Source organism: Carcharodon carcharias, chromosome 11 (assembly GCF_017639515.1).
Source record: "Carcharodon carcharias isolate sCarCar2 chromosome 11, sCarCar2.pri, whole genome shotgun sequence".
NCBI lineage: Eukaryota > Metazoa > Chordata > Chondrichthyes > Lamniformes > Lamnidae > Carcharodon > Carcharodon carcharias.
This window is the reverse complement of record NC_054477.1, coordinates 10,566,869-10,591,536: the sequence shown is the minus strand read 5'-3', so window position 1 is coordinate 10,591,536 and position 24,668 is coordinate 10,566,869. Positions and strand designations below refer to the sequence as shown.

The 24,668-nt window shown below is 47.2% G+C and overlaps 1 protein-coding gene across 2 annotated transcripts in view; it reads left to right on the top strand.

Annotated features, from left to right (window-relative positions):
- LOC121283776 (glycerophosphodiester phosphodiesterase domain-containing protein 5-like) overlaps positions 1 to 24,668 on the top strand; it is a 317,012-nt gene that overhangs the window by 271,317 nt on the left and 21,027 nt on the right. For both annotated transcript variants that reach the window (XM_041198484.1, XM_041198485.1), the window contains exons 12-14: positions 661 to 818; positions 8,205 to 8,352; positions 12,694 to 12,776. In XM_041198484.1, the coding sequence (XP_041054418.1) occupies positions 661 to 818; positions 8,205 to 8,352; positions 12,694 to 12,776 (389 nt within the window). The remainder of the gene's footprint in view (positions 1 to 660; positions 819 to 8,204; positions 8,353 to 12,693; positions 12,777 to 24,668) is intronic.

Sequence of the window (24,668 nt, the reverse complement as noted above, 5' to 3'; positions counted from 1 at the left end):
TGGTCAATATTTATCCCTCAATCGATCTCCCTAAAACAAAGAATCTGATCATGTTACACTGCCTTTTGTGACATCTTGCTGTGTATGCATCGGCTGCCCCACATTCAACACTTCAAAAGGTCTGTAAAGGACGTCCTGTGATCGTGAGAGACACGGCATAAATGCAAATCCTTTCTTCAACCACCTTTGGCTCACTGACCCATTGGCGCCCGGTCTATAGCCTCCATTTTAAAATCCTCATCATTGTTGTTCACTAATCCCTCCGAGTCCTTTTGTCCCCCCTATCTCTGTAACCTCCTCCCAGCCCCATAATCCTCCGAGATCTCTGCATTTCTCTAAATGTGGCCTCTTGCATATCGCAAAATTTGATCATTCCACCATTGGAGGCCGTGCCTTCAGCTACCTGGGCCCTAAGCTCTGGAATTTCCTCCCTAAACCTCTCCGTCTCTCTACCTCACTTTCCTCTTTTACGATGCTCCTTAAAATCTACCCGTGTGCCCAAGCGCATGACCATGTATCCTGATATTTTCTTACGTGGCTTAGTGTCAGAACCGGAGCGATTACGCTCCCTTGTGAAGTGCTTTTGCTAAAGATGCTGGACAAATGAACACTCTTCCTTTAACGTGGTGATGGGTGTTGAGTTTGGTTCTGTATTTTCAGGTGATGTGGCTCCCGGAGGAGGACAGGCAGTTGGTTCGTCAAATCGCACCAGGCTTCCAGCAGATGTCTTCCATGAAGCAAAACGTGACTACGCTACATGAGCAAGGCATTACTGGATTAAACCTGCGCTACAATAAAGTCAACGCCAAGGAGATGAGGTACGACTGCCTGCTTGAGTCCTTCAAATAACATGGCCTGGATAGAACCAAAGCAGGCCATTCTGCCCGCCTTGTCCATGCCAGTGTTTATGATCCACACAAGCCTCCTACCACTTACTTCATCTCAACCTATCTACACATCCCTCTGGTCCTTTACCTAACCTCCCTTTAAATATAGGAATATACGAACAGGGGTATGCCCCTTCGCCTCCTGAGTCTGCTTCTCTGTCCAATGAAATCATGGCTGAACTATGACCTAATCCCATGACAGGAAGCTAGCTAGAAGTATAAAAACAGACAGTAAGAGTTTCCATAGATATTTAAAAAGGAAAAGAGTAAGTAAAGTGAACATTGGTCCTCTAGAGAATGGGAATGGGGAATTAATAATGGAAAATAAGAAAATGGCGGATGAATTGAACAGATATTTTACAACTGTCTTCACTGTAGAGGAAATGAGTAACATCCCTGACGTTATTGTGAATCAGGAGGTGAATGGGAGGGAGAAACTTAAAATAATTACAATCCCCAGGGAAAGAGCACTGAGGAAATTATTAGAACTAAAAACTGACAAGTCCCCAAGTCCTGATGGATCTCATCCTAGAGTCTTATAAAGAAGTGGCTGCTGGGATAGTAGATGCATTGGTTTTACTTTTCCAAAGTTCCATAAATTCTGGAAAGGTCCCATCGGATTAGCAAACTGTTGGAGCTGTGGGTTAACCAGTCCCCAGCTCCTGATGGATTTCATCCTCGGGCCTTGAAAGAAGTGGCCAGTGAGATAGTTGAAGCGTCGGTTTTAATTTTTTAAAATTCGCTAGATTCTGGTAAGGTCCCATTAGATTGGAAAACAGCGAATGTAACTCCTTTATTCAAAAAGGGAGGGAGACAGAAAGCAGGAAACCACAGGCCAGTTCACTTAACATCGGTACAGGGAAAATGTTAGGTGCTATTATTAAAGGCATTTTATCAGGACACCTTGATAAATTTAAGGTGATCAGGCAGAGTCAACATGGTTTTGTGAAAGGGAAATCATGTTTAATCAATTTATTGGAGTTCCTTGAAAAAGTAACAGGTGCTGTGGATAAAGGGGAACCAGTGGACGTGCCGTACTTAGATTTCCAGAAGGCATTTGATAAGGTGCCTCATCAGAGGTTATTGTGGAAAATAAAAGCTCATGGTGTAGGGGGTAACATATTGGTATGGATAGAAGATTGGCTGGCTAACAGAAAACAGAGAATAAGCATTTTCTGGTTGGCAGGATGTAATGAGTGGTGTACCGCAGGGATCAGAACTGGGGCCTCAACACTTTACAATTTGTGTGAATTATTTGGATGAAGGGACCAAAGGAACGGTTGCTAAATTTATGGATGAGACAAAGATAGGTAGGAAAGTGAGTTGTGAAAAGGACATAAAGGATATTGATAGGTTAAGTGAGTGGGCAAAGACCTGGCAAATAGAGTATAATGTAGGAAAATGTGAGGTTGTCCATTTTGGCAGGAAGAATAAAAAAGAAGCTTATTATCTAAATGGTGAGAGATTGCAGAGCGCTGAGATTCAGAGGGATCTGGATGTCCGAGTGCATGAACTGCAAAAAGTTAGTATGTAGGTGCAGAAAGTAATTAGGAAAGCTAATAGAATGTTATGTTGTTTTTTGTGAGGGGAATTGATTACAAAAGTAGGGAGATTATGCTTCACTTGTATAGGACATTGGTGAAACCACATCTGGAGTACTGCGCACAGTATTGATCTCCTTACTTAAGGAAGGATGTAAACGCATTAGCAGCAGTTCAGAGAAGGTTTAGTAAACTAATACCTGGAATGTATGGATTATCTTATGGGGAAAGGCTGGACAGGTTAGGCTTGTATCCACTGGAGTTTAGAAGATTAAGAGATGACTTGATTGAGACATATATGATCCTGAGGGGACTTGACAGGGTGGATGTGGAGAGGATGTTTCCTCTTGTGAGAGAATCTAGAACTTGGGGTCATAGTTTAAAAATAAGGGGTTATCCATTTAGCACATTGATTTTTTCTCAGGATTGAGAGAATTTGGGACTCTTTTTTTTATTCATTCATGGGATGTGAGCTTCGTTGCCTGGGCCAGCATTTATTGCCCATCCCTAACTGCCCTTGAGAAGGTGGTGGTGAGCTGCCTTCTTGAACCGCTGCAGTCCATGTGGTGTAGGTACACCCACTGTGCTGTTAGGGAGCGGGTTCCAGGGTTTTGACCCAGCGACAGTGAAGGAACAGCAATATATTTCCAATTCAGGATGGTGAGTGACTTGGAGGGGAACTTCCAGTTGGTGGTCTTCCCATCTATCTGCTGCCCTTGTCCTTCTAGATGGCAGTAGCTGTGGGTTTGGAATAGTGCTGGTGAAGGAGCTGTGGTTGAATTCCTACAGTGCATCTTATAGATGATACACACTGCTGCTACTGTGTGTTGGTGGTGGAGGGAATGAATGTTTGTGGATGTGGTGCCAAGCAAGCGGGGCTGCTTTGTCCTGCACAGTGTTGAACTTGAGTGTTGTGGGAGCTGCACTCATCCAGGCAAGTGGAGAGTATTCCATCACACTCCTGACTTATGCCTTGCAGATAGCGGACAGGCTTTGGGGAGTCAGGAGGTGAGTTACTCGTTGGAGATTCCTTGCCTCCAACCTGCTGTTGTTGCCACAGTATTTATATGGCAAGTCCAGTTCAGTTTCTGGTCAATGGTAACCCCAAGCATGTTGATAGTGGAGGATTCAATTATGTAATGCCATCGAACCTCATGGGGCAATGGTTGGATCCTCTCTTGTTGGAGATGGTCATTGCCTGACACTTGTGTGGTGCAAATGTTACTTGCCACTTGTCAGCCCAAGCCTGGATATTGTCCAGGTCTTGTTGCATTTGGATATGGACTGTTTCAGTGTCTGAGGAGTTGCGAATGGTGCTGAACATTGTGCAATCATCGGCGAACATCCCCACTTCTGACCTTATGATGGAAGGAAGGTCATTGATGAAGCAGATGAAGATGATTGGGCCGAGGACACTACCCTGAGGAACTCCTGCAGTGATGTCCTGGAGCTGAGATGATTGACCTCCAACAACCACAACCATCTTTCTTTGTGCTGGGTATGTCTCCAACCAGCGGAGAGTTTTCTCCCTGATTCCCATTGACTCCAGTTTTACTAGGGCTCCTTGAAGCCACACTCGGTCAAATGCTGCCTTGATTTCAAGGGCAGTCACTCTCACCTCACCTCGGGAGTTCAGCTCTTTTGTCCATGATTGAACCAAGACTGTAATGAGATCGGGAGCTGAGTGGCACTGGCAGAACCAAAACTGGGCATCAATGAGCAGGTTGTTGCTAAGCAAGTGTCACTGATAACACTGTTGATGACCCCTTCCATTACTTTACTGATGATGGAGAGTAGACTGATGGGGTGGTAATTGGCCAGGTTGGATTTGTCCTGCTTTTTGTGTACAGGACATACCTGGGCAATTTTCCACATAGCCGGGCGGATGCCAGTGTTGTAGCTGTACTGGCACAGCTTGGCTAGGGACGCTGCAAGTTCTGAAGCACAAGTCTTCAGTGCAATGGCCGGAATGTTGTCAGGACCCATAGCCTTTGCAGTATCCGGTGCCTTCAGCCCTTTCTTGATATCATCTGGAATGAATTGATTTGGCTGAAGACTGGCATCTGTGATGCTGGGGACCTCTGAAGGAGGCCGAGATGGATCATCCACTTGGCACTTCTGGCTGAAGGTTCTTATGAATGCTTCAGCCTTATCTTTTGCTGTGCTGGGCTTCCCCGTCATTGAGGATGGGGATATTTGTGGAGCCTCCTCTTCCAGTGAGTTGTTTAGTTGTCCACCACCAGTCATGACTGGATATGGAAGGACTGCAGAGCTTAGATCTGATCTGTTGGTTGTAGGATCGCTTAGCCCTGTCTCTCACTTGCTGCTTATGCTGTTTGGCATGCAAGTAGTCCTGTTTTATAGCTTTACCAGGTTGACACCTCATTTTAGGTGTGCCTGGTGCTGCTCCTGGCATTCCCTCCTGCACTCTTCACTGAACCAGGGTTGATCCCCTGGCTTGATGGTAATGGTAGAGTGGGGGTTATGCCAGGCCATGAGGTTACAGATTGTGTTTGAGTACAATTCTGCTGCTGCTGATGGCCCCCAGCGCCTCATGAATACCCAGTCTTGAGTTGCTAGATCTGTTCGAAAACTATCCCATTTAGCATAGTGGTAGTGCCACACAACATGATGGAGGGTATCCTCAATGTGGAGGCAGGACTTTGTCTCAACAACGACTGTGCGGTGGTCACTCCTACTGATACTGTCATGGACAGATGCATCAGCGACAGGCAGGCTGATGAAGAAGGGCAATAAATGCTGGCCGAGCCAGTGAAGCCCACATCCCATGAATGCATTAAAAAAAAAGAGGTCAAGTAGGTTTGTTCCCTCTTGTTGGTTCCTTTACCACCTGCTGCAGACCCAGTCTGGCAGCTATGTCCTTTAGGACTCGGCCAGCTTAGTCAGTAGTAGCTCTTTCAAGTACAAACACGTTTCCATATGTTTCAGATGAAGTTACATTGTTTCATAGTTTTGCCATTGTGAGATTTGAACTCTTGATCTTGGGGTTGCAAACCCAGTACCATAACCACTTAGCTATTTCAGCCAAGCCAGCTTAGTCAGTAGTGGTGCTACCGAGCCACTCTTGGTGATGGGCATTGAAGTCCCCCACCCAGAGTAAATTCTGCATCTACGCATCCTCAGTGTTTCTTCCAAGTGATGTTCAACATGGAGGAGCACTGATTCATCAGCTCAGGGAGGGTGATGTGTGGTAATCAGCAGGAGGTTTCCTTGCCCATGTTTGACCTGATGCCATGAGACTTCATGGGGTCCAGAGCCGATGTTGAGGACTCCCAGGGCAGCTCCGTCTCGACTGCATACCACTGTGCCACCAGCTCTGCTGGGTCTGTCCTCTTGGTGGGACAGGACATACCCAGGGATGGCGATGGTGGAGTCTGGGACATTATCTGTAAGGTATGATTCCGTGAGGATGACTATGTCAGGCTGTTGCTTGCCTAGTCAGTGAGACAGCTCTCCCAATTTTGGCACCAGCCCCCAGATGTTATTGAGGAGGACTTTGCAGGGTTGAGAGTGCTGGGTGTGCCATTGTCGTTTCTGTCGCCTTCGTCAATAGGGGGTGGTCTGTCCGGTTTCATTCCTTTTAGACTTTGTAGTGGTTTGATACAACTGAGTGTCTTGCTCGGCCATTTCAGAGGGCAGTTAAGAGTCAACCACATTGCTGTGGGTCTGGATCGCATGTAGGCCCAGACCAGATTTCCTTCACTAAAAGGATGTTAGTGAACCAGATGGGTTTGTATGACAGTCGATGAGAGTTTCACTGCGGTTCCCGGTTTTCTAGATTGAATCGAAACTCCTCCAGTTACCATGGTGGGATTTGAACCCACATCCCTGGAGTGTTAGCCTGGCCTCATGCTGCCTAGTCCAGTGACCTTACCACGACCCAGCCGCTTCCCCCATTTTTGTTGAAGCTCGACCATGAAAGAATGATCTTACATTTACATAGCGCCTTTCACCTCCTCAGGATCCCCAAAGCGCTTTGAAGTATGGTCACTTGCTGTAATGCCAGAATTACGGCAGCCAAGTTGTGCACAGCAAGCTCCCACAACAATGTGGTAATGACCAAATAATTTGTACGTGCGCTTCAGGCAAAGTTCTGAATATTGGCCACAGTGCCAGAAACCTCTCACGGCTCTTTCTTTGAAATAGTGTCGTGGGGGGGGGGTCTTTAACATCCACCTTAGAGGGCAGGTAGGGCCTCAGTTTAATATCTCATTGAGAAGCTGTCAGCTCTGACAGTGCTGCACTCCCTCAGTACTGCCCTGCGGTATCAACCTCAATTATGTGCTCCACTGGGTGGGATTGCGACCCACTGAGCCATGGCTGAGAGCTACCCTCTCTCCACCGACTGAGAGATGAATTGTTTGCTTGCCTAAGGGGTCGCGAACTCATCCAGGATTGTCCTGAAGTGTCCAGGGATTGAAAACAAATCTCCAGGACTCTGCTGGGAGCAAACCCAGGAGAAAAATAATTTTGGCATTGAAATTATTTAATTTCTTTTTTTTGGAAAAAAAAACTTTGTTGAACATTTATAACATATAACTTTTGGCATGGGAACATGCAGTTTGACCCAACTAATCTATGCTTGTTTCTTAATTATAGAAATGTCAGAGATGGAGGAATAAAAAGGCAGTTTTACAGTTTATAATCATTGACCCAAATAATGAAGACTCTGTTTAATTTCTGTAAATTGACCTACATTGGCTTTCAGTCTGGCAACACCACAATTTTAAAATTCTCAAATTCTCATCCTTGTTTTCAAATCTATGGCTTTGTACCCCCGCTGTCCCCCAAACCATCTCTGGACTCTTCTCCAGCCCCACAACCCACAACCCTCCAAGATGCCTGTACATCTCCAATTCAGGCCACATGAACATTCCCCGGTTTTACCGGCTTGACCATTGGCGGCCGTGCCTTCGGCTACCTGGGCCCTAAGCTCTGGAATTCGGTCCCTAAACCTCTCCACCTCTCTCTCCTCCTTCTAAGATGCTCCGCAAAACCTGTCTCTTTCACCAAGCTTTTCATTACCTGTCCTAATATCTGTTTGTGTGGCTCAGTGTCAAATTTTGTTTAATATGTTGGCATAGTGGCATTGTCACTGGGCTAGTAATCTAGAGATGCAGGGTAATGCTCTGGGGACCTGGGTTCGAATCCCACCAGGGCAGATGGTGAAATTTGAATTGGGTAAAAATCTAGAATTCAGTGACCATGAAACCATTGCCGATTATTGTAAAAACCCATCTGGTTCACTAATGGGAAATATGATGCCCACATCCCATGAATGAATTTTTTTAAAAATGCTTTTTTTTTAACAACAATCGATGATGTAGGTCATGGTCAGGGAATTAATAATTGAATTTAAATTCACCCAGCTGCACTGGGATTTGAACTCATGTCCCCAGAGCATTAGCCTGGGCCTCTGGATTCCTAGGCCAGTGACATTACCACCACAAAACTGTCTCCCTCTTTATGCGCTACATTAAAGGTGCTATATAAATGCAAGTTGCTATTGATGGTTTGTGATTGGACTTGTTGGGTGATGAATGGCGGATGTGTGGGGGTGGGGGCGGTTGGATATAATGTCATGAAACCACGAGGGACTCGCCCTGTGGAGTTTGTAACCATCTCCTTGCGCTCTGTCTGTCTTCCTGGGTTCCAGTCATGGTCTCCCATCAAACTGCACCCCCTCCCCACCCCCACCCCTGTGGCTCACTCTTTGCTTCTCACTCTCTCTCTCTCTCTCTCTCTTTCATTTCAGAGAGTACGCGTCAGAAAATATCAGCACCAACCTGTACCTGGTGAATGAGCCGTGGCTGTTCTCGGTGCTGTGGTGCGCTGGGGTGCGATCGCTTACTTCTGATGCTTGCCAAGTTCTCAGTAAGTTGCGAACTCCCACCTGGATAATGGTGAGTAAGAAACGCTGGAACCGACACGGGGTTACGGGGGATAGTTGGTCACTGGAGCAGGAGGAGGCCGTTCTACCCCACGAGCCTGTCCTGCCATTGAGTTAGATTGTGGCCAGCTGCATTGTGTCTCCGTCTCCCCACCTTGCTTCCCTAACCCTTCATACCCCTGACTAACGATAGCCCTAACAATCTTTGTTGTGAAACTTTCAACCGACCCCCAACCTCAACAACATTTTGCAGGGACAGTTCCAGATTTCCGCTAAAGTAAAAACAAAACAGTGCGAATGTATCTGAATCCGAAATAAAAACAGAAAGTGCTGGAAATACTCAGCAGGTCTGGTAAAGCGGCTGTGGAGAGAGAAACAGAGATAGCATTTTGACTGAAGAAATTTCGCTCTCTCCAGATGCTGCCAGCGGTGGTGGTGGGAGTGGAGATGATGGAACATTTTGGCGTTCACTCTGCATTCCTTAAAGAGGAGGAGGAGAGAGGGGGAACCTCCACAAACCTACCTGTCCCCACACTCCTCCCATGTCACTGCAGAAATAAGAGAGCTACAATGAAAGTGTGATTTAACTTTTTAAAAAATATGTATGTGGCTATTCTGGACGGTGCGGTTGTGCTGAGAAATACCGCCAGGTGTCGACTGACAAGTCAGGATTTGAAGTTTCAAAAAAATCCCTCCAAAAAACAAGGGTCGAGTTATACACTGAGGGCAGAAATGAGACCATAAGACATAGGAGCAGAAATTAGGCCATTCGGCCCATCGAGTTTGCTCCACCATTCAATCATGGCCGATAAGTTTCTCAAACCCCATTCTCCCGCCTTCTCCCTGCAACCTTTGAAATTTGCCCTCGGTTGGCGTGTGGGCCCCACCGGCTCGGTGGTGGGCGGACATTCCGACCCCCGCCGCCAAAACGGGGCCCGCCGCCATTTTGTGCGGGCGGGCCGATTAAGGCCTGCCCGATGGGAAGTGCTGCGAGGTGGGGGGTGGGGGGGGCGGCGAAGGGAATCCCCCAGCTGTCAAAGTGCGCTGTTTCGCGCATGCACATGACGGAGCGCACTGCTCCCCTAGACTGAGTCCTGTCTCAGGGAGATTACTGACAGTGCACCAAAGTTTTAAAAAACGTTACCCCGGGGCCGGTGGGGTTGGGGTGTGGTGAGCGCTGCGGGAGAGCTCCCTGAAGGTGGACAGCTACCTCGGGAGCTGGAGACCCGCAAATAATGAAACGAGGCTGTAAAAAGCTGCAAAAAAAAAAAATGACCCGTGTGGAAATTTCACCCACTCGTGGATGAGGTTTGACAAAAGATGTGAGGGCCGCCTGTCTGATTCGCCCATCCGTCAACCGTCAGGTTGGACAGGCCAAGAGAATTCGCTGACGACTGGGCCGTTAATTGGGGCTTAATTGTCGGCGGGCGCACGTCCGACTTCCCCGCTTGCCCGCCGAGTGAAATGTTGCACGGGCGGGCGGTGATGTCGGGATTCTCGCCCGACGCCATCTCGGGCGACCTTAGGCCTGTTTGGGTCAGTACCCGCCAGCCCAAGGGACGCAAAATTCTGGCCCAATAGTTTTAAAATGAATAACTAAACATGCTCCCCAAAAAAACCACCCCCCCAAACCCCCCCACAATTTCGTTAAGATCTGATAAGGGTGGTGCAAACAGGTTCAATTGGGAATTGGGTAAAAGTTGAAGGGGAGGAAATTGAAGGGAAATGGGCAAAGAGCCGGGTAGCGGGAGTAACTGGATTACTCTTTGAAAGAGCCAGCACAGACTGAGTGGGCTGAATGGTGGCCCCCTGTTCTGCATTGTTCTAAAATGGTGATTTTTCTTCCTGAAGTGTTGCCCCCAACAGCGCCCTGGAGACTAATGCTCGACTCCTGGAGACTCCCCAGGACAATCCCGGAGGGAGGGGGGCAACCCTGTCAGTGGTGCTAAGTTTGGCTAGGGTCTTGCCCTGAGATTGGGGGGTTGTCCTGTGATGAGAGGCTGAGTAAATTGGGTCTATGTTCTCTGGAGTTTAGAAGAAAGAGAGGCGATCTCGTTGAAACCTACTGGATTCTGAAGGGGTTTGATAGGGTGGACGCTGAGAGATTATTTCCGCTGGTCGGGGAATCTAAAACACGGGGGCCACAGTCTCAGGATGAGGAGCCGATCATTTAGGATTGAGATGGAGAGAAATTTCTTCACTCAGAGGGTGATGAATCTTTGGAATTCTCTACCCCAGAGGGTTGTGGGTACTCCATCATTGAATATATTTTAGGTTGGGACAGACAGATTTTGGGTCTCTCAGGGAATTGGGGAGCAGGCGGGAAAATGGAGTTGAAGTCCAAGATCAGCCATGATCGTACTGAATGGCGGAGCAGGCTCGATGGGCTGAATGGTCCGCTCCTGCTCCTGTTTCTTGTGTTCTTTGTTGCTGCCCCTTGTTGTAAAGCAAGCGAATCTCTGAAAGGGGCGGAAATGGAAATGAGCTCATACTATCGGAACACCCTCTGAACAATGGAGGAGCTGGAGACGGTTCCTTGTAATGGGTTCTCCCTGTTCTCCAGGGATTATTTTTATTGTTCCCACAATTTCCTGGAAGCTCATTTGCAGTCGGTGCTCGAGTGAACAGAATGGCAGCTGTTGTTCTCTGTTGTTGTTTAAGGTCAGGCCTGTCATAGCCCCCAACCCCCAACCCCCACACCTACGTCTTCATGACACGCTGTAATTAGATTGTGGCCTCGTTCCAAGTCATTGGAGAGCCTAAGCTGGATTCACTTGACCAGCTGAACCCCTTTGTGATCGCAGTGATTAATTCTCATATGTTTGAGTGTGCATCAACAAATGTGTATACAGGCTCCACTTTAAGGAGCTTTACCCTGTATCTAACTCCGTGCTGTACCTGTCCTGGGAGTGTTTGATGGTTACAGTGTAGAGGGAGCTTTACTCTGTATCTAACCCCGTGCTGTACCTGTCCTGGGAGTGTTTGATGGGGACGGTGTAGAGGGAGCTTTACTCTGTATCTAACCCCGTGCTGTACCTGTCCTGGGAGTGTTTGATGGGGACAGTGTAGAGGGAGCTTTACTCTGTATCTAACCCCGTGCTGTATCTGTCCTGGGAGTGTTTGATAGGGACGATGTAGAGGGAGATTTACTCTGTATCTAACCCCGTGCTGTACCTGTCCTGGGAGTGTTTGATAGGGACAGTGTAGAGGGAGATTTACTCTGTATCTAACCCCGTGCTGTACCTGTCCTGGGAGTGTTTGATGGGGACAGTGTAGAGGGAGCTTTACTCTGTATCTAACCCCGTGCTGTACCTGTCCTGGGAGTGTTTGATGGGCACGGTGTAGAGAGAGCTTTACTCTGTATCTAACCCCTGTGCTGTACCTGTCCTGGGAGTGTTTGATGGGGACAGTGTAGAGGGAGTTTTACTCTGTATCTAACCCCGTGCTGTACCTGTCCTGGGAGTGTTTGATGGGGACAGTGTAGAGGGAGCTTTACTCTGTTTCTAACCCCATGCTGTACCTGTCCTGGGAGTGTTTGATGGGGACGGTGTAGAGGAAGCTTTACTCTGTATCTAACCCTGTGCTGTACCTGTCCTGGGAGCGTTTGATGGGGACAGTGTAGAGGAAGCTTTACTCTGTATCTAACCCCGTGCTGTACCTGTCCTGGGAGTGTTTGATGGGGACAGTGTAGAGGGAGCTTTCCTCTGTATCTAACCCCGTGCTGTACCTGTCCTGGGAGTGTTTGATGGGGACAGTGTAGAGGGAGCTTTACTCTGTATCTAACCCCATGCTGTACCTGTCCTGGGAGTGTTTGATGGGGACGGTGTAGAGAGAGCTTTACTCTGTATCTAACCCCGTGCTGTACCTGTCCTGGGAGTGTTTGATGGGGACAGTGTAGAGGGAGCTTTACTCTGTATCTAACCCCGTGCTGTACCTGTCCTGGGAGTGTTTGATGGGGACGGTGTAGAGGGAGATTTACTCTGTATCTAACCCCGTGCTGTACCTGTCCTGGGAGTGTTTGATGTGGACAGTGTAGAGAGAGCTTTACTCTGTATCTAACCCCGTGCTGTACCTGTCCTGGGAGTGTTTGATGGGGACAGTGTAGAGGGAGCTTTACTCTGTATCTAACCCCGTGCTGTACCTGTCCTGGGAGTGTTTGATGGGGACAGTGTAGAGGGAGCTTCACTCTGTTTCTAACCTGTTCTGGGAGTGTTTGATGAGGACAGTGCAGAAGGAGCTCTACTCTTTATCTGTCCTGGGACTGAATGAAAATTAACATATGTGAAATGAATAAGCTCTAGATGCCAACATTCCATGACCCTGGGGCTTTAAAAGGTTTGTTTCCTTCCTGCAGTCTCCTGAGGAATATTACATGATCTGGATAACCTCTGACATCATTTCAATCACCATCGTGGTGGGAATATTCATCCTGCAAAAGTGAGTGATATTGTGAGGCTTTTCTCTATATGGTTTGTTTTGCATGATGCATGTTGCCTTGCAGAACATTGTTCACCCTGTCCTTGTTTGCCCGTCAGTACAGAGGAGTTTCTTTTAACCTGTAAAGTCCTCGTTGACCCCAAACAGGAGGGTTTCGGTCTGTGTTCTGCTTGTTTATTCCTGTTCATTAGCTTGGTGAATTGAGAGAGTAAGTATACCGAATGTCGGCTCACAATCTACCAACTGGTGCCACTTCACCACTGGTGGGGTCACAGCCTTTGACCCTTCCAGAAACTGTTATAGGAGCTGCACGGATTCCAGCTCTTAGTGTGCAGGGAGGACCCCGGTACCTCGACCCAGATGGCTCCTTCATTTATGGGGGTTTAGCAGTGAGTGCCCGTTGGGGTTTTCACTGTGGAATGTTGCCACTGAGAGGGAGCAAGGGAGGTGAGAAAGAAGGATAGAGCGGGAGAACGAGAAGTCACAGATTTGTCACAGCTACAGAATGAGGCCCATTGTGGCCACACTGGCTTTCCGAATGAGCAATTCGCCTAGCGCCTTTCTCCCCGTAACCCTGCACATTCTTCCTTTTCAGATAATAATTCAATTCCCTCTTGAATGCCTCAATTGACCCTGCCTCCACCACACTCTCAGGCAGCGCATTCCAGACCCTTACCACTCCCTACGTGAAAAAGTTCCTTCTCATGTCGCCATTGCTTCTTTTGCCAATTACCTTAAATCTGGGCCTTCTGGCTCTTGTTCCTTCCACCAATGGAAAGAGTTTCTCCCTGTCTACTCTGTCCAGACCCCTCATGATCTTGAACACCTCAATCAAATCTCCTCTCATCCTTCTCTTCTCCAATGAAAACAGTCCCAACTTCTCTAATCTATGTGAGGGAGACGGAGAAATGTGGGGCAAGGAAAGGAGTGCAGCAGCTGAATGGGTACCTACATCGGGTGAGCATTGGTGACACCAAGCACTGGCCTTGGTGCTTATAAAACTTGCCCCAGAGCTATAAGTTCTTTGATGACATGCCTGTTCAACAGCTTGTCAGAACTCCCCCAGTCGTTTGATATTTGGTTTACAGTTATTAAAGCCTGAAATCTGCAACACTTTGGATAAGGCCCTGATGGTTAAGAGGTTTGGTGGACTACAGGCCTGTCAATCAAATTCCACTGAGAACCTCTTGCTTCTGTCTGTCACTGTGCATCTAAGAATCCGTTACACCATTGTGGAAGTGGTTTTGGGATGGCTGGTTGGAGGCTGGGAGGGGACAACTCTCTTCTCCTAGGCCAGGAAGCAAGATTTGAGGTGCTTCAAGGGCCAGGATGTTTTTGAGTGCCCAAACTAGTGAGCTAAAAATGATCCTTTATGACCATTAATCTCAGTGGATCGGAAGGGATTTAGTCCATTGTACTATACAGAATTCCCAGGAGCTCAAACCCTTTGCCATTCACTCCCAGCCATGAACAATCCCAACAGACCAAACCCCTGACCTCCATCTTCCACCATGTACAATCTCAGTAGACCTAGTCCCTTCCCATTGTCCAGTCTCTCAGCCAGGTATTGTGAGTGTGTATGCATTTCCTTATGGTAAGTGTCTCTCTCTCTCTCCCTGGTTGTATTGGTTGGTGTGTCCCATGCTTGTTGGATTGCTAGGTCTAAGTGTTAATTTTGCTGTCGTGTCGGTGAGTTCATGTCCATTCTTTCCCTACTGTGTTGTTGGGTAAGTGTCTGTTTTCCCTGTTGGGTTGGGGCAGGGAGCACGTTTTTTTTGATTTTTTTATGTGCTAGGTTGGTGAGAATTTGCCTTCCCTGCTGGGTTGCTAGGTAAGTGCCAGTTTACTTCTGCTGGGTTTGGGGAGTGCCTGTTACCCTTACTGGCATTAGCTGCTTTTTTTTTGACTGCATGTAACGGGGGGCATCTTGCTCGACATTGACATCTTGGGGAAGTTGCAGCAGGAATTGGTGGCGTGTGCCAGGGCCGGCGGTTGAAATGGAGCCCGGGCCCGTGACCGGACCAGCCTCGGCAAAGGACCCGTACCTCCACGCTGCCGCTCGTGGTTTCGGGCAAGCCACTCGGTAGGCATTTGCCACGGGAGGAAGGGGACAGTTGGCAGATGAAGACGGGGGAGGCCAGTGAGTGCAAGGGGAGAAATTTAGGCCCCACCCCCAACTTCGTTTTGAAGCTCGCCTTCCGAATAACGCCCCTTTGCCACCTGTCGCTGGTCAGCCAGCGGAGAGTGACTTGACATGAGGTTCCAGCTTGGTCACGACCCCACCCCACAACAGGCCAGTGACAGTGAAAGGCCACAGATGCAAGGCAGGGGGGTGGGGGGGGGCTGGACTTTGAGGTCGGATGGTGGGGGAGGCTGTGGGACAGTTTAAATGCTTGAATGCATCCTTACATTGAGAATGACTTGGGGCATCGTTTAATACATTTCCTAATCACTGATCAACGTGGCTTTACGTCATGAAAAACATCGACCTGATTTTAAAAGGCTGAGTGGAAAATGAAAGCATCGTAGGAATTTTTGTCAACAAGAAAATTCAACCACGTTTTTGGAAATATTCAGCGATGCCCCTGCGCTGTATTCACTTTTTCATTTTGTTTTTTCCTTCCACCTTTTTTCTGCTTTTCACTGATGTTTATCTTCCCTCTGCTCTTTTTCCTCCTCTCCTCTGCTTCTCTCTCTCTCTCTCTCTCTCTCTCCTCCTCTCTCCCACTCTCTCTTTCTCTCTCTCTCTCTCTCTCTGCTGCATTCTGGCATTTCACAGCTATCACTTGATCAGGTAAATGCTGACACTTCTGATTGGATCTTTATAATGTTCTAATGGGAGGCTCAGTGAGGGATATGAAGGGTGTGAATTTGGGCTGTACTGGGTAATAACCGCTCTCCTCCACCCCCTGCCTCACCATTCCTGTGCTCTCACCCTCCCCACGTTTCTGCGCTCTTGCCTTTTCCCCCCACCCAAGCTCTCCCTCCCTGCATCCTGTGCCCTCTCCCACTGTGGCTCCCCCCCCCTTCTCCCATTTTCCCACTTTGTTGCTGAAACATGTCTGGGCTAAGAATGGAACCTCTGTCCCCTCTTCCCCCCGCCGCCCCCCCCCCCTCACTACGCCACTGAGACCTGCAGGGAGAACAGGCCTCAGGCTCACTCCCTCCCTGCACTGGGTGGATGGTGCTCACCTCAGTCTTGTAGGAACTGGAGTTCTGCCATTGGCGCTGATTGCTCCTGTGCTTTGGAGGAGTGGGGGAGACCCACTCTCGCTCCACATCCTGATCAGGCCGTTCCTATTGTGTGTGCGCTCCAGCTGAGGGTAAGATTGGGGTTGGTTGAAGTGGGAAAGAAAGGGTGGCCATTAAATTGTTTAAGTAATGCATCAATTGAAGCCTTTGGCTAGCTATCCCTTAAAGCAGTCCCGAGATTCTATTGGATACCTTCTAATATGGTTGCCAACTCTTGTTGGGGGTTTACTTGGATGTTGCATAAGAAATAGGAGCAGGAGAGATGATATGATACCTTGGGTCTGCTCTGACATTCTGGCGTAGTGGTAATGTCACTGGTCTAGTAAGACGGAGACCCGGGCTAATTCTCTGGGGACATGGGTTCAAATCCCACCAGAGCAGCTGGTGGAATTTGAATACAATTAATAAACCTGGAATGAAAAGCTAATCTCGGTGATGGTAAAAACCCATCTGATTTGCTAATGACCTTTGGGGGAAGGAAATCTGCCATCCCTATTGGCCTGGCCTACATGTGACTCCACAGGAAGGTGGTTGCCTCTTACCTGCCCTCTGAAATGGTCTAGCAAACCACTCAGTTCAAGGGCAATAAGGGATGGGCAATGAATGCTGGCCTTGCCAGCGAAGTCCATGCCCCATGAAAGAATAAAAAATTCTCCACTTTCCTGCCCAATCCTATAAATGCCTGATTCCTTTAATATCTAGAATCTATTGATCTCTGTCTTGAACATGCTCAATGATTCAGTCTCCACAATCCTCTGGGGTAGAGAATTCCAAATATTCACCACCTTCTGAGTGACAAAATTTCTCCTCATCTCAGTCCTAATTGGCCTGGCCCTTATCCTGATACTCTACCCCTAATTCTAGACTCTCCAGTGGGGGAAACAGCCTCTCAGCATCTACCCTGCCAAGAATTTTTTAACGTTTCAATGAGATCACCTGTCATTCTTCTAAACTCCCAGAGAATATGGGGCCCGTTCTACTCCATCCTTCCTCAGAAGACATCTCTCTCCCTCTCGGAATCTTTGTGCCATCACGTGACAGCATTCTTCCAACCTTCCCCGCCCCCACACTCTTCCCATTGGTCACCTGCGATGCCAGTCAAACACCAATCAAAAAGTGTTCGCCCGATTGGATGGTTCTTTCATGCCAGTTAAACTACTTTTTCTTCCCATGTCTGACAACCGAAGTTATATTTTTTTAATACCCCCCCTGATTTTTCTTCTGATTCTTGCTCTTGGCAGTGTCCATGGAGGTTAGTTTATATGTCTTTGAGACTCGAGGACAATGTTGTGGGATTGGTGACTCTAGTTACTACTCACTCTTTTTTTTATTCATTCACGGGATGTGGGCTTCGCTGGCTGGGCCAGCATTTATTGCCCATCCCTAATTGCCCTTGGGAAGGTGGTGGTGAGCTGCCTTCTTGAACCGCTGCAGTCTATGTGGTGTAGGTACACCCACAGTGCTGTTGGGGAGGGAGTTCTAGGATTTTGACCCTGTGACAGTGAAGGAACGGTGATATATTTCCAAGTCAGGATGGTGAGTGACTTGGAGGGGAACTTCCAGTTGGTGGTGTTCCCATCTATCTGCTGCCCTTGTCCTTCTAATGGAAGTGATCGTGGGTTTGGAATAATTCAATGTTCATTCATTGAGCAAAAAAGGAAGTTGAAGTCAATCTTTCTTTACCATACGTTTATTCACAAAACCCAGAGAACATAGGTACAGACTCCCTATTCCTTTCCTCCCACACAGGTGGAAACCAGTTCTTATATATACTTAAGAATAATGCCCTAACCCTTCCCCAATTAGTATCAATTGCTCTCACTTACAACTGGAGCACACATTTAGTGTCAGGATTCCAACATTAACACAGTGCGGCAGAGAGAGTTGGAGTTTTCACTTGAGATGCCCTCGTTCACCCTCCCATGCCGCCAATCCCCTCACTGTGAGGACAACCATCTGGTTTGTTGCTCAGTGACTCTGGGCCTGAGCGGCACCCGACTAGAGCCTCAGTCTACCATAAGAACATTAGAAATAGGAGCAGAAGTAGGCCATTTGTCCCCTCAAGCTTGCTCTGTCAGGCAGTGATGTCATGGCTGGTCTCATTGTGGCCTTAACTCCACTTTCCTGCCTCCTTAACCCTTAAGTCCCTTGTCAGTCAAAACACCATGACACTAAGGTTTGAGTAGGTAATACAGAGCTTCCAGCCTGTCAACAGGGGACATAACTTCAGTCATTGATCTTGGGTACATCTTTCCTTCTCCCTCATATCCCACACCAAGGGCAGCTTCCTCTCGCTGTGCAGCTCTGCCTTCTGCCTGTCTGAAGTTTCAATCAAGGGGAACTCAGGTTGATGGATTTTGGCACCCCCTCTCCGTCCTGAATGGAACACCCCAGGCCGCTCCCGCTATAGCAACTCAACCGCTTCACAGTGGGAAGAGATTAACTTTGGTGGGTGGGTTGGTTGGGGTGGAGGGGTAAGGCTGGGGCAGTGGTGAAGTTTATGGAGCAGTAGGTGGAAGGCAGTTTTCAAAGGTGGATTTCTGACTGTTGCCATTGCCTTGTTCTATCCACGTCTCACAGGCCCCCTTCACTGGCCTCGCTCTGGAGTTGTTCTCTCCCTCTGGGCTATTGCAAGCACGTTTAGGATAGTGATAAAGGGAGCGAAGGTCCCACCCAGCTGGGGCCTGGTCCTGGGTCAACATTGGAGCTGGAATGTATTGGTGGAAGCAGCTTCAAATGGAGCTTTCAAAAGGGGTTTGGCTGTACACTTGGAAAGGAAGAATTTGTAGACCTATGGGAAAAGAGCAGGGGAGTGGTACTAGTTGGATAGCTCTTCCAAAGAGACAGCACCAGCACAATGGGCCGAATGGCCTCATTCTGTTGTGCATTATTCTATGACCAATTAATTCAAATATTTTGAAATTCGAAACCCTTTCGTGAAGGGTTGTGTCAATGGCAGTGGCAAATAAGGACACTTAAACTTTCAATTCTGGGATAAAACTATAAAGCCTGGAATTCCTCCACCTCGCTACCTCTCTCTCCTCCTTTAAGACTCTCTTTAAGACATAGCCCTTTGACCCAGGTTATGATAACATGACCTAATATCTCTCCACATGGCTCTGTGTTAAATTTTGCTGCTACCACAACAGTGGGACCTTTTCACTATGTTAATGATGCTATATAAATGCGAGTTGTTATTGATGAATCATTCATGTGCAATCTCTAAGACCTCTCTTGAGTTGTACCAGCATGTGCCTTTTATTAGCTTGGCATAGGGAAGCCAGCCAAGTTATTTACTGAAAGGAATGTTTGAGATCCTGGATGAATCCAAATTCATGTGAGAGCTGTGAATTTATTGCTTTATCCTTAGAGCGTGGCCCATTATCTCCCTTACCAGAGAGGGGATGGAGGTGAGCCAATTAGCAGCCAAGTCTCCTTCATGCATCTCCTAGCAACCAGTCGCAGAGCAATCAAGGCTCCTGACAAATCTGATTGGGTGAATTTCAGGAGGCTTCATCACATGACCTGCCACCTCCAACAGCCCTATCCCCACACTTCTATCATTGGCTGTCTAACAAGCCAATCCTCACGGCACACTATCTTCCCACATCCAATTAAAAAGCCAGGAGGGTCTCTGGTTTCTGATTGATCGCCAGTCGTTCAGCCTGCTTACCCACTTCAGATTATTCTTATTAAAAAAAATGTTAATGCCACCTCCCCTCCCTATTTTTGTTTCGAGTGTTTTGCCTGGAGTAGTGTCCTGGAGATTAATCTTGAATTCCTGGAAATCCCAGGACAATCGTAGCTGATGGCTGGGAAGAGTTCTCCTGCCTGACTGACCCACAAGGATTATCCAAAAGCTTTGACGTCTTGTAGAGTCACCTAGATTTTTGGAACTTGTCGTCAGAGTCAGTATACTGAGGAAACGACACTCAGGCTGCCTGCTTTGTACTGCTGTCTGCTCCGAATCATTGCCATCGGTGCTTGAACATAGGGCGACCCTCCATTCTGCTTTGCCTTTCATTTAGATAATGGCTGCTTGTCATTTTAACTCCATTTACCCACCTTGCTTCCATGTCCCTTAATACCATTTCGGGAAAAAAAAGGTCCATCAATTTTCATTTGATGCCCATCTTCAACAGCACTTTGTGGGAGAGAGTTCCAGATATCGTTTGGGTGAAAAAGTGTGAACAGCCTAATTTTAATTTTCAGATTCCACACCCTTGTTCTGGACTCCCCCCACCCACCCCGGGCCCCCCACCCCACCCCCCCCACACACACACACACACCAGAGGAAATGTTTCTCTATATCTACAGTGTCGCCTCCTTTGGTGATCTCAAACTCTTCAATTATATCACCCCTTCGTCCTGTCTACCTGAGGGAATGTAAGTCTAGGGCGGGATTTTTGCTGCTGAGGTGGATGGCTCGAATCAGGAAATCTCCCAACTCACCTCAGGACCCACCTCAGTAAACTTACGAATTATGAGCAGGGGTAGACCATTCGGTCCATCAAGCCTGCTGGACCATTCAATAAGATCATGGCTGATCTGATTGTGGCCTCAACTCCACATTCCGCTTACCCTACCCCCCCGATGACCTTTGACTCCCTTGTTAGTCAAGAATCTACCTAGCTCTGCCTTAAAAATATTCAATGACCCTGCCTCTCCATGGGGAGGAGAACTCCAAAGTCTCTGTACCCTTGGAGAAAAAAAATTCTCCTCGTTTGTGCCTTAAATGGGAGACCCCTTATTTTTAAACTGTCAGTTCTGGTCTCTCCCACAAGGTGAAAATCCTTTCAGCATTCACTCTGTCAAGTCCCCTCAGGATCTTATATGCTTCAATAAGATCACCTCTCATTCTTCTAAACTCCAATGGATGCAGGCCCAACCTGTCCAAACATTCCTCATTGGATAACCCCCATATCCCAAGGTACTAGTTGTGTTAACCTTTTGTGAACTGCTTCTCATGCATTTTGTCCTTTCTTAAATAAGGATACCAAAATTGTACGCAGTGCTTCAGATGTGGTCTCACCAACCCCTGTACAATTGTTATATTCCATCCCCATTGCAATAAAAAAAAACATTCCATATCCCTTCCCAATCACTTGCTGTACCTACTTATTAATTTTTTGTGATTCATGTACCAAGACACCCAGATCCCTCTGTACTTCGAGTTTTGCAAGCTCTCTCCATTTAAATTAAATGCTACTTTTTACTCTTCCTGCCAAAATGGGCAAGTTCACATTTTCCCACGTTATACTCCATCTGCCAGACCTTTGCCCAATTACTTAACCTATCGATGTCCTTTTGCAGGTCCCTTATGCCCTCTTCACAACTTAGTTTCCTGCCTATCTTTGTGTCATCGGCAAATTTAGCAACCATGTATTCAGTCCCATCATCCAAGTCATTAATATAGAATGTAAATAACTGAGGCCCCAGCACTCGACTTGTTACACCTTGCCAACTTGAAAATGACCCAGTTATGCCTACTCTGTTTCCGGTTAGCTAAAACATCCTCTATCCATGCTAATATGTTGTTACCCCCTTTAACATGAGCTCTTACTTTGAGTGATAAAGTCAGTTGAGTAGTAACCTTTGACGTGGTACCTTGTCAGATGACCTCTGGAAATCTAAGAACAGCAAATCCATAGCTTCCTTTTTGTCCCCCTGGTGTGTTGGTAATGGTAGAGTGGGGGATATGCCGGGCCATGAGGTTACAGATGGTGTTCGAGTACAATTCTGCTGCTGCTGATGTCCCACAGCACCTCATGGAGGCCCAGTCTTGAGTTGCAAGATCTGTTTGAAATCTATCCCATTTAGCTTGGTGGTAGTGCCACAGGATAGAGGGTATCTTCAATGTGAAGATGGGACTTTGTCTCCACAAGGACTGTGCGGTGGTCACTCTGACCGATACTGTCATGCACAGATGCATCTGCTACAGGCAGGTTGGGGAGGACGATGTCAAGTATGTTTTTCCCTCTTATTGGTTCCCTCACCACCTGCCGGAGGCCCAGTCTGGCAGCTATGTCCTTTAGGACTCGGCCAGCTTGGTCAGTAGTGGTGCTACCGAGCCACTCTTGGTGATGGACATTGAAGTTCTCCACCCAGAGTACCTTCTGGGCCCTTGCCACCCTCAGTGGTATTCACCACAGTGGAGTCCTGATTCATCAGCTGAGGAGTGGCAACGAGGGTTGGGGGTGTGTAGTACGTGGTAATCAGTAGGAGGTTTCCTTGCCCACATTTGATTGATGCCATGAGACTTCATGGGATCCAGAGTCAATGTTGAGAACTTTCAGAGCAACTCCCTGTCAACTGTGTGTCACTGTGCCACCATCTCTTGTGAGTCTGTCCATACCCAGGGATGGTGGTCTCTGGGACATAGTCATACTCATGGAATCATACCTTACAGACACTTTCAGGCTATTGCTTGACTAGTCTGCAAGACAGCTCTCCCAATTTTGGCACAAGCCCCGATGTTAGGTCTTTGCAGAGTCGATTGGGCTGGGTTCACCATTGTCATTTCCAGTGCTTAGGTTGATGCCGGGAGATCCATCCGGTTTCATTCTTTTTCATGGACTTTGTAGCCGTTTAATTCAACTGAGTGGCTTGCTAGGCCTTTTCAGTAGTCTGGAGTCACATATAAGGCAGACCAGGTAAGGATGGCACATTTCCTTCCCTAAAGGAAATCTAGTGAACCTGATGGGTTCTTACAACAACCATTGTCACCATTAATGAGACCAGCTTTTAAATTCCAGATTTTTATCAAGTGAATTTAAATTCCACTGGTTGCCATGGTGGGATTTGAACCTGCACCCCAGAGCATTAGCCTAGGCAACTGGATTACTAGTCCGGTGACATTACCAGTACACTTCTGCCTCCGGCTAGCTTTCTTTCTGATTTCTCCCCTCTTTATTACTCTCAGTTATTCTTTGGGTAGAATATTAAAAAACAGCAATCTTCTCACCTGCCCCTAATCTTCACAGAACTATATGCTTTTTTGTTCAATTAGATACTAACTTTAACTTCCTTATTCAGTCACAGCTGGTGCGCCCTTCTCCTGAGAGTCGGTTTCTTTATCACTGGAATGTTCTTTGCTGAGTGTTATGAAATATCTTCTTAAATGTCTGCCACTGCATCTCTACTGACTTATCCCTTAACCTAATTGCCAAGTTCATTTTAACCAGCTCTGTCTTCATGCCCTCATAATTGCCCTTATTTAAGTTCAAAATACTAGTTTTAGACCCACACTCTGTCCCTCAAACTGAATGTGAAGTTGAATCATGTTCTGATCAGTGCTACCTAGGGGCGGAGCCTTTACTATGAGGTCATTAATTAATCCTGTCTCATTGCACATTACCAGATCTAGAATAACCTGATCTAAGAAACTATCCCCAAAACACACAATGAACTCATCTTCCAGGCTGCCTTTGCCAATCTGATTCTTCTGATCTATACGTAGATTAAAATTATCCATAATTGTAGCCCTTGGGGAAAGGTCAACAAAAAACCCTATTGAAACTGCACAACCAGATGCTATGGTTGTTTTCTAAACTGCAGCAAATGGCCTGTCAATCAAAGCAGAAGGTCTTTATAAACTCTGACAGCTGCAGCCTGTCGATTTTTAAAGTTTAAAGAGCAAAGCATTTAAAAAAGAACCTCAAATCATGACAGCAATACAGACCTTATCCACCCTTCAAGAGCATTTATATTCATGACTCTCACTCTGCCTGTTAAAGTCTTTGCAATAACCAAAATAGGGCCTGTTTGAACTCGGCGCTAAATTAAAATGGCCCGGCTAAGTTTGGGTTTCCTTCCTGTGTGATTCATGCCCCTCCCCCTGTCCCTTACCAGCAAAAATTGGATCCACTGGAAATGGGAGCAGGACTTCCCCATCTGGGTCCTGCCTGCCATTTATAAATGTGCTCTGCAACCTGCCCTCATAATTTATCCCCTTTAGCCCCAGTAAGGGAATTAAATTATGGAAGACATAAGCTTCAGCCCACCACTGTTTCGTTGAGGTGAAGAATGTCACACACTTAGTTTCCAGAGATTGAAGGAAGTGTGTGGTGCATTTTAATGAGCCTGAAAGTGCAGTGGAATTGTGATCTCGGTGATTGAAGGCTAACGGTGCACAGCTTCTGTGTGTCAGCACATCCCGACTGAATTCTCCCCGTATCCCAAAGTGCAGTCAGCGCTCCAGTGCTTCGCTATTTCTTATGCTCATCCAATTCTGGCCTCTTGCATACCTTTTGACTTTAATTGCTCCACCGTTAATGGCAGTGGTTCCCTGGGTCTTAAGCTCTGGAATTCCCTCCCCATATCTCTCCGCTCCCCCTCTCCTCTATTGAGACACTCCTTCAAGCTACCTCTTTGATCAAGCTTTGAGCCACCTCCCCTAATATCTCCTCCTGTGGCTCGGTATCGTGTTTTGTTTTATGATTCTCCTGTGATGCACCTTGGGATGTTTTGCTACGTTAAAGGTGTTATATAAAGGAGAAGTTGTTATTGTTTTCCCAACAGGGGTGGTGACTTCATTTCTTAAAAGTGGGATATTTGCTTTTTCTGTCCTAAGATATTTTTCACTCTGCGAGTTTTCCTTACATGGTTGTAAATTTGAATGATGTCTAGTAGGAGCTAATC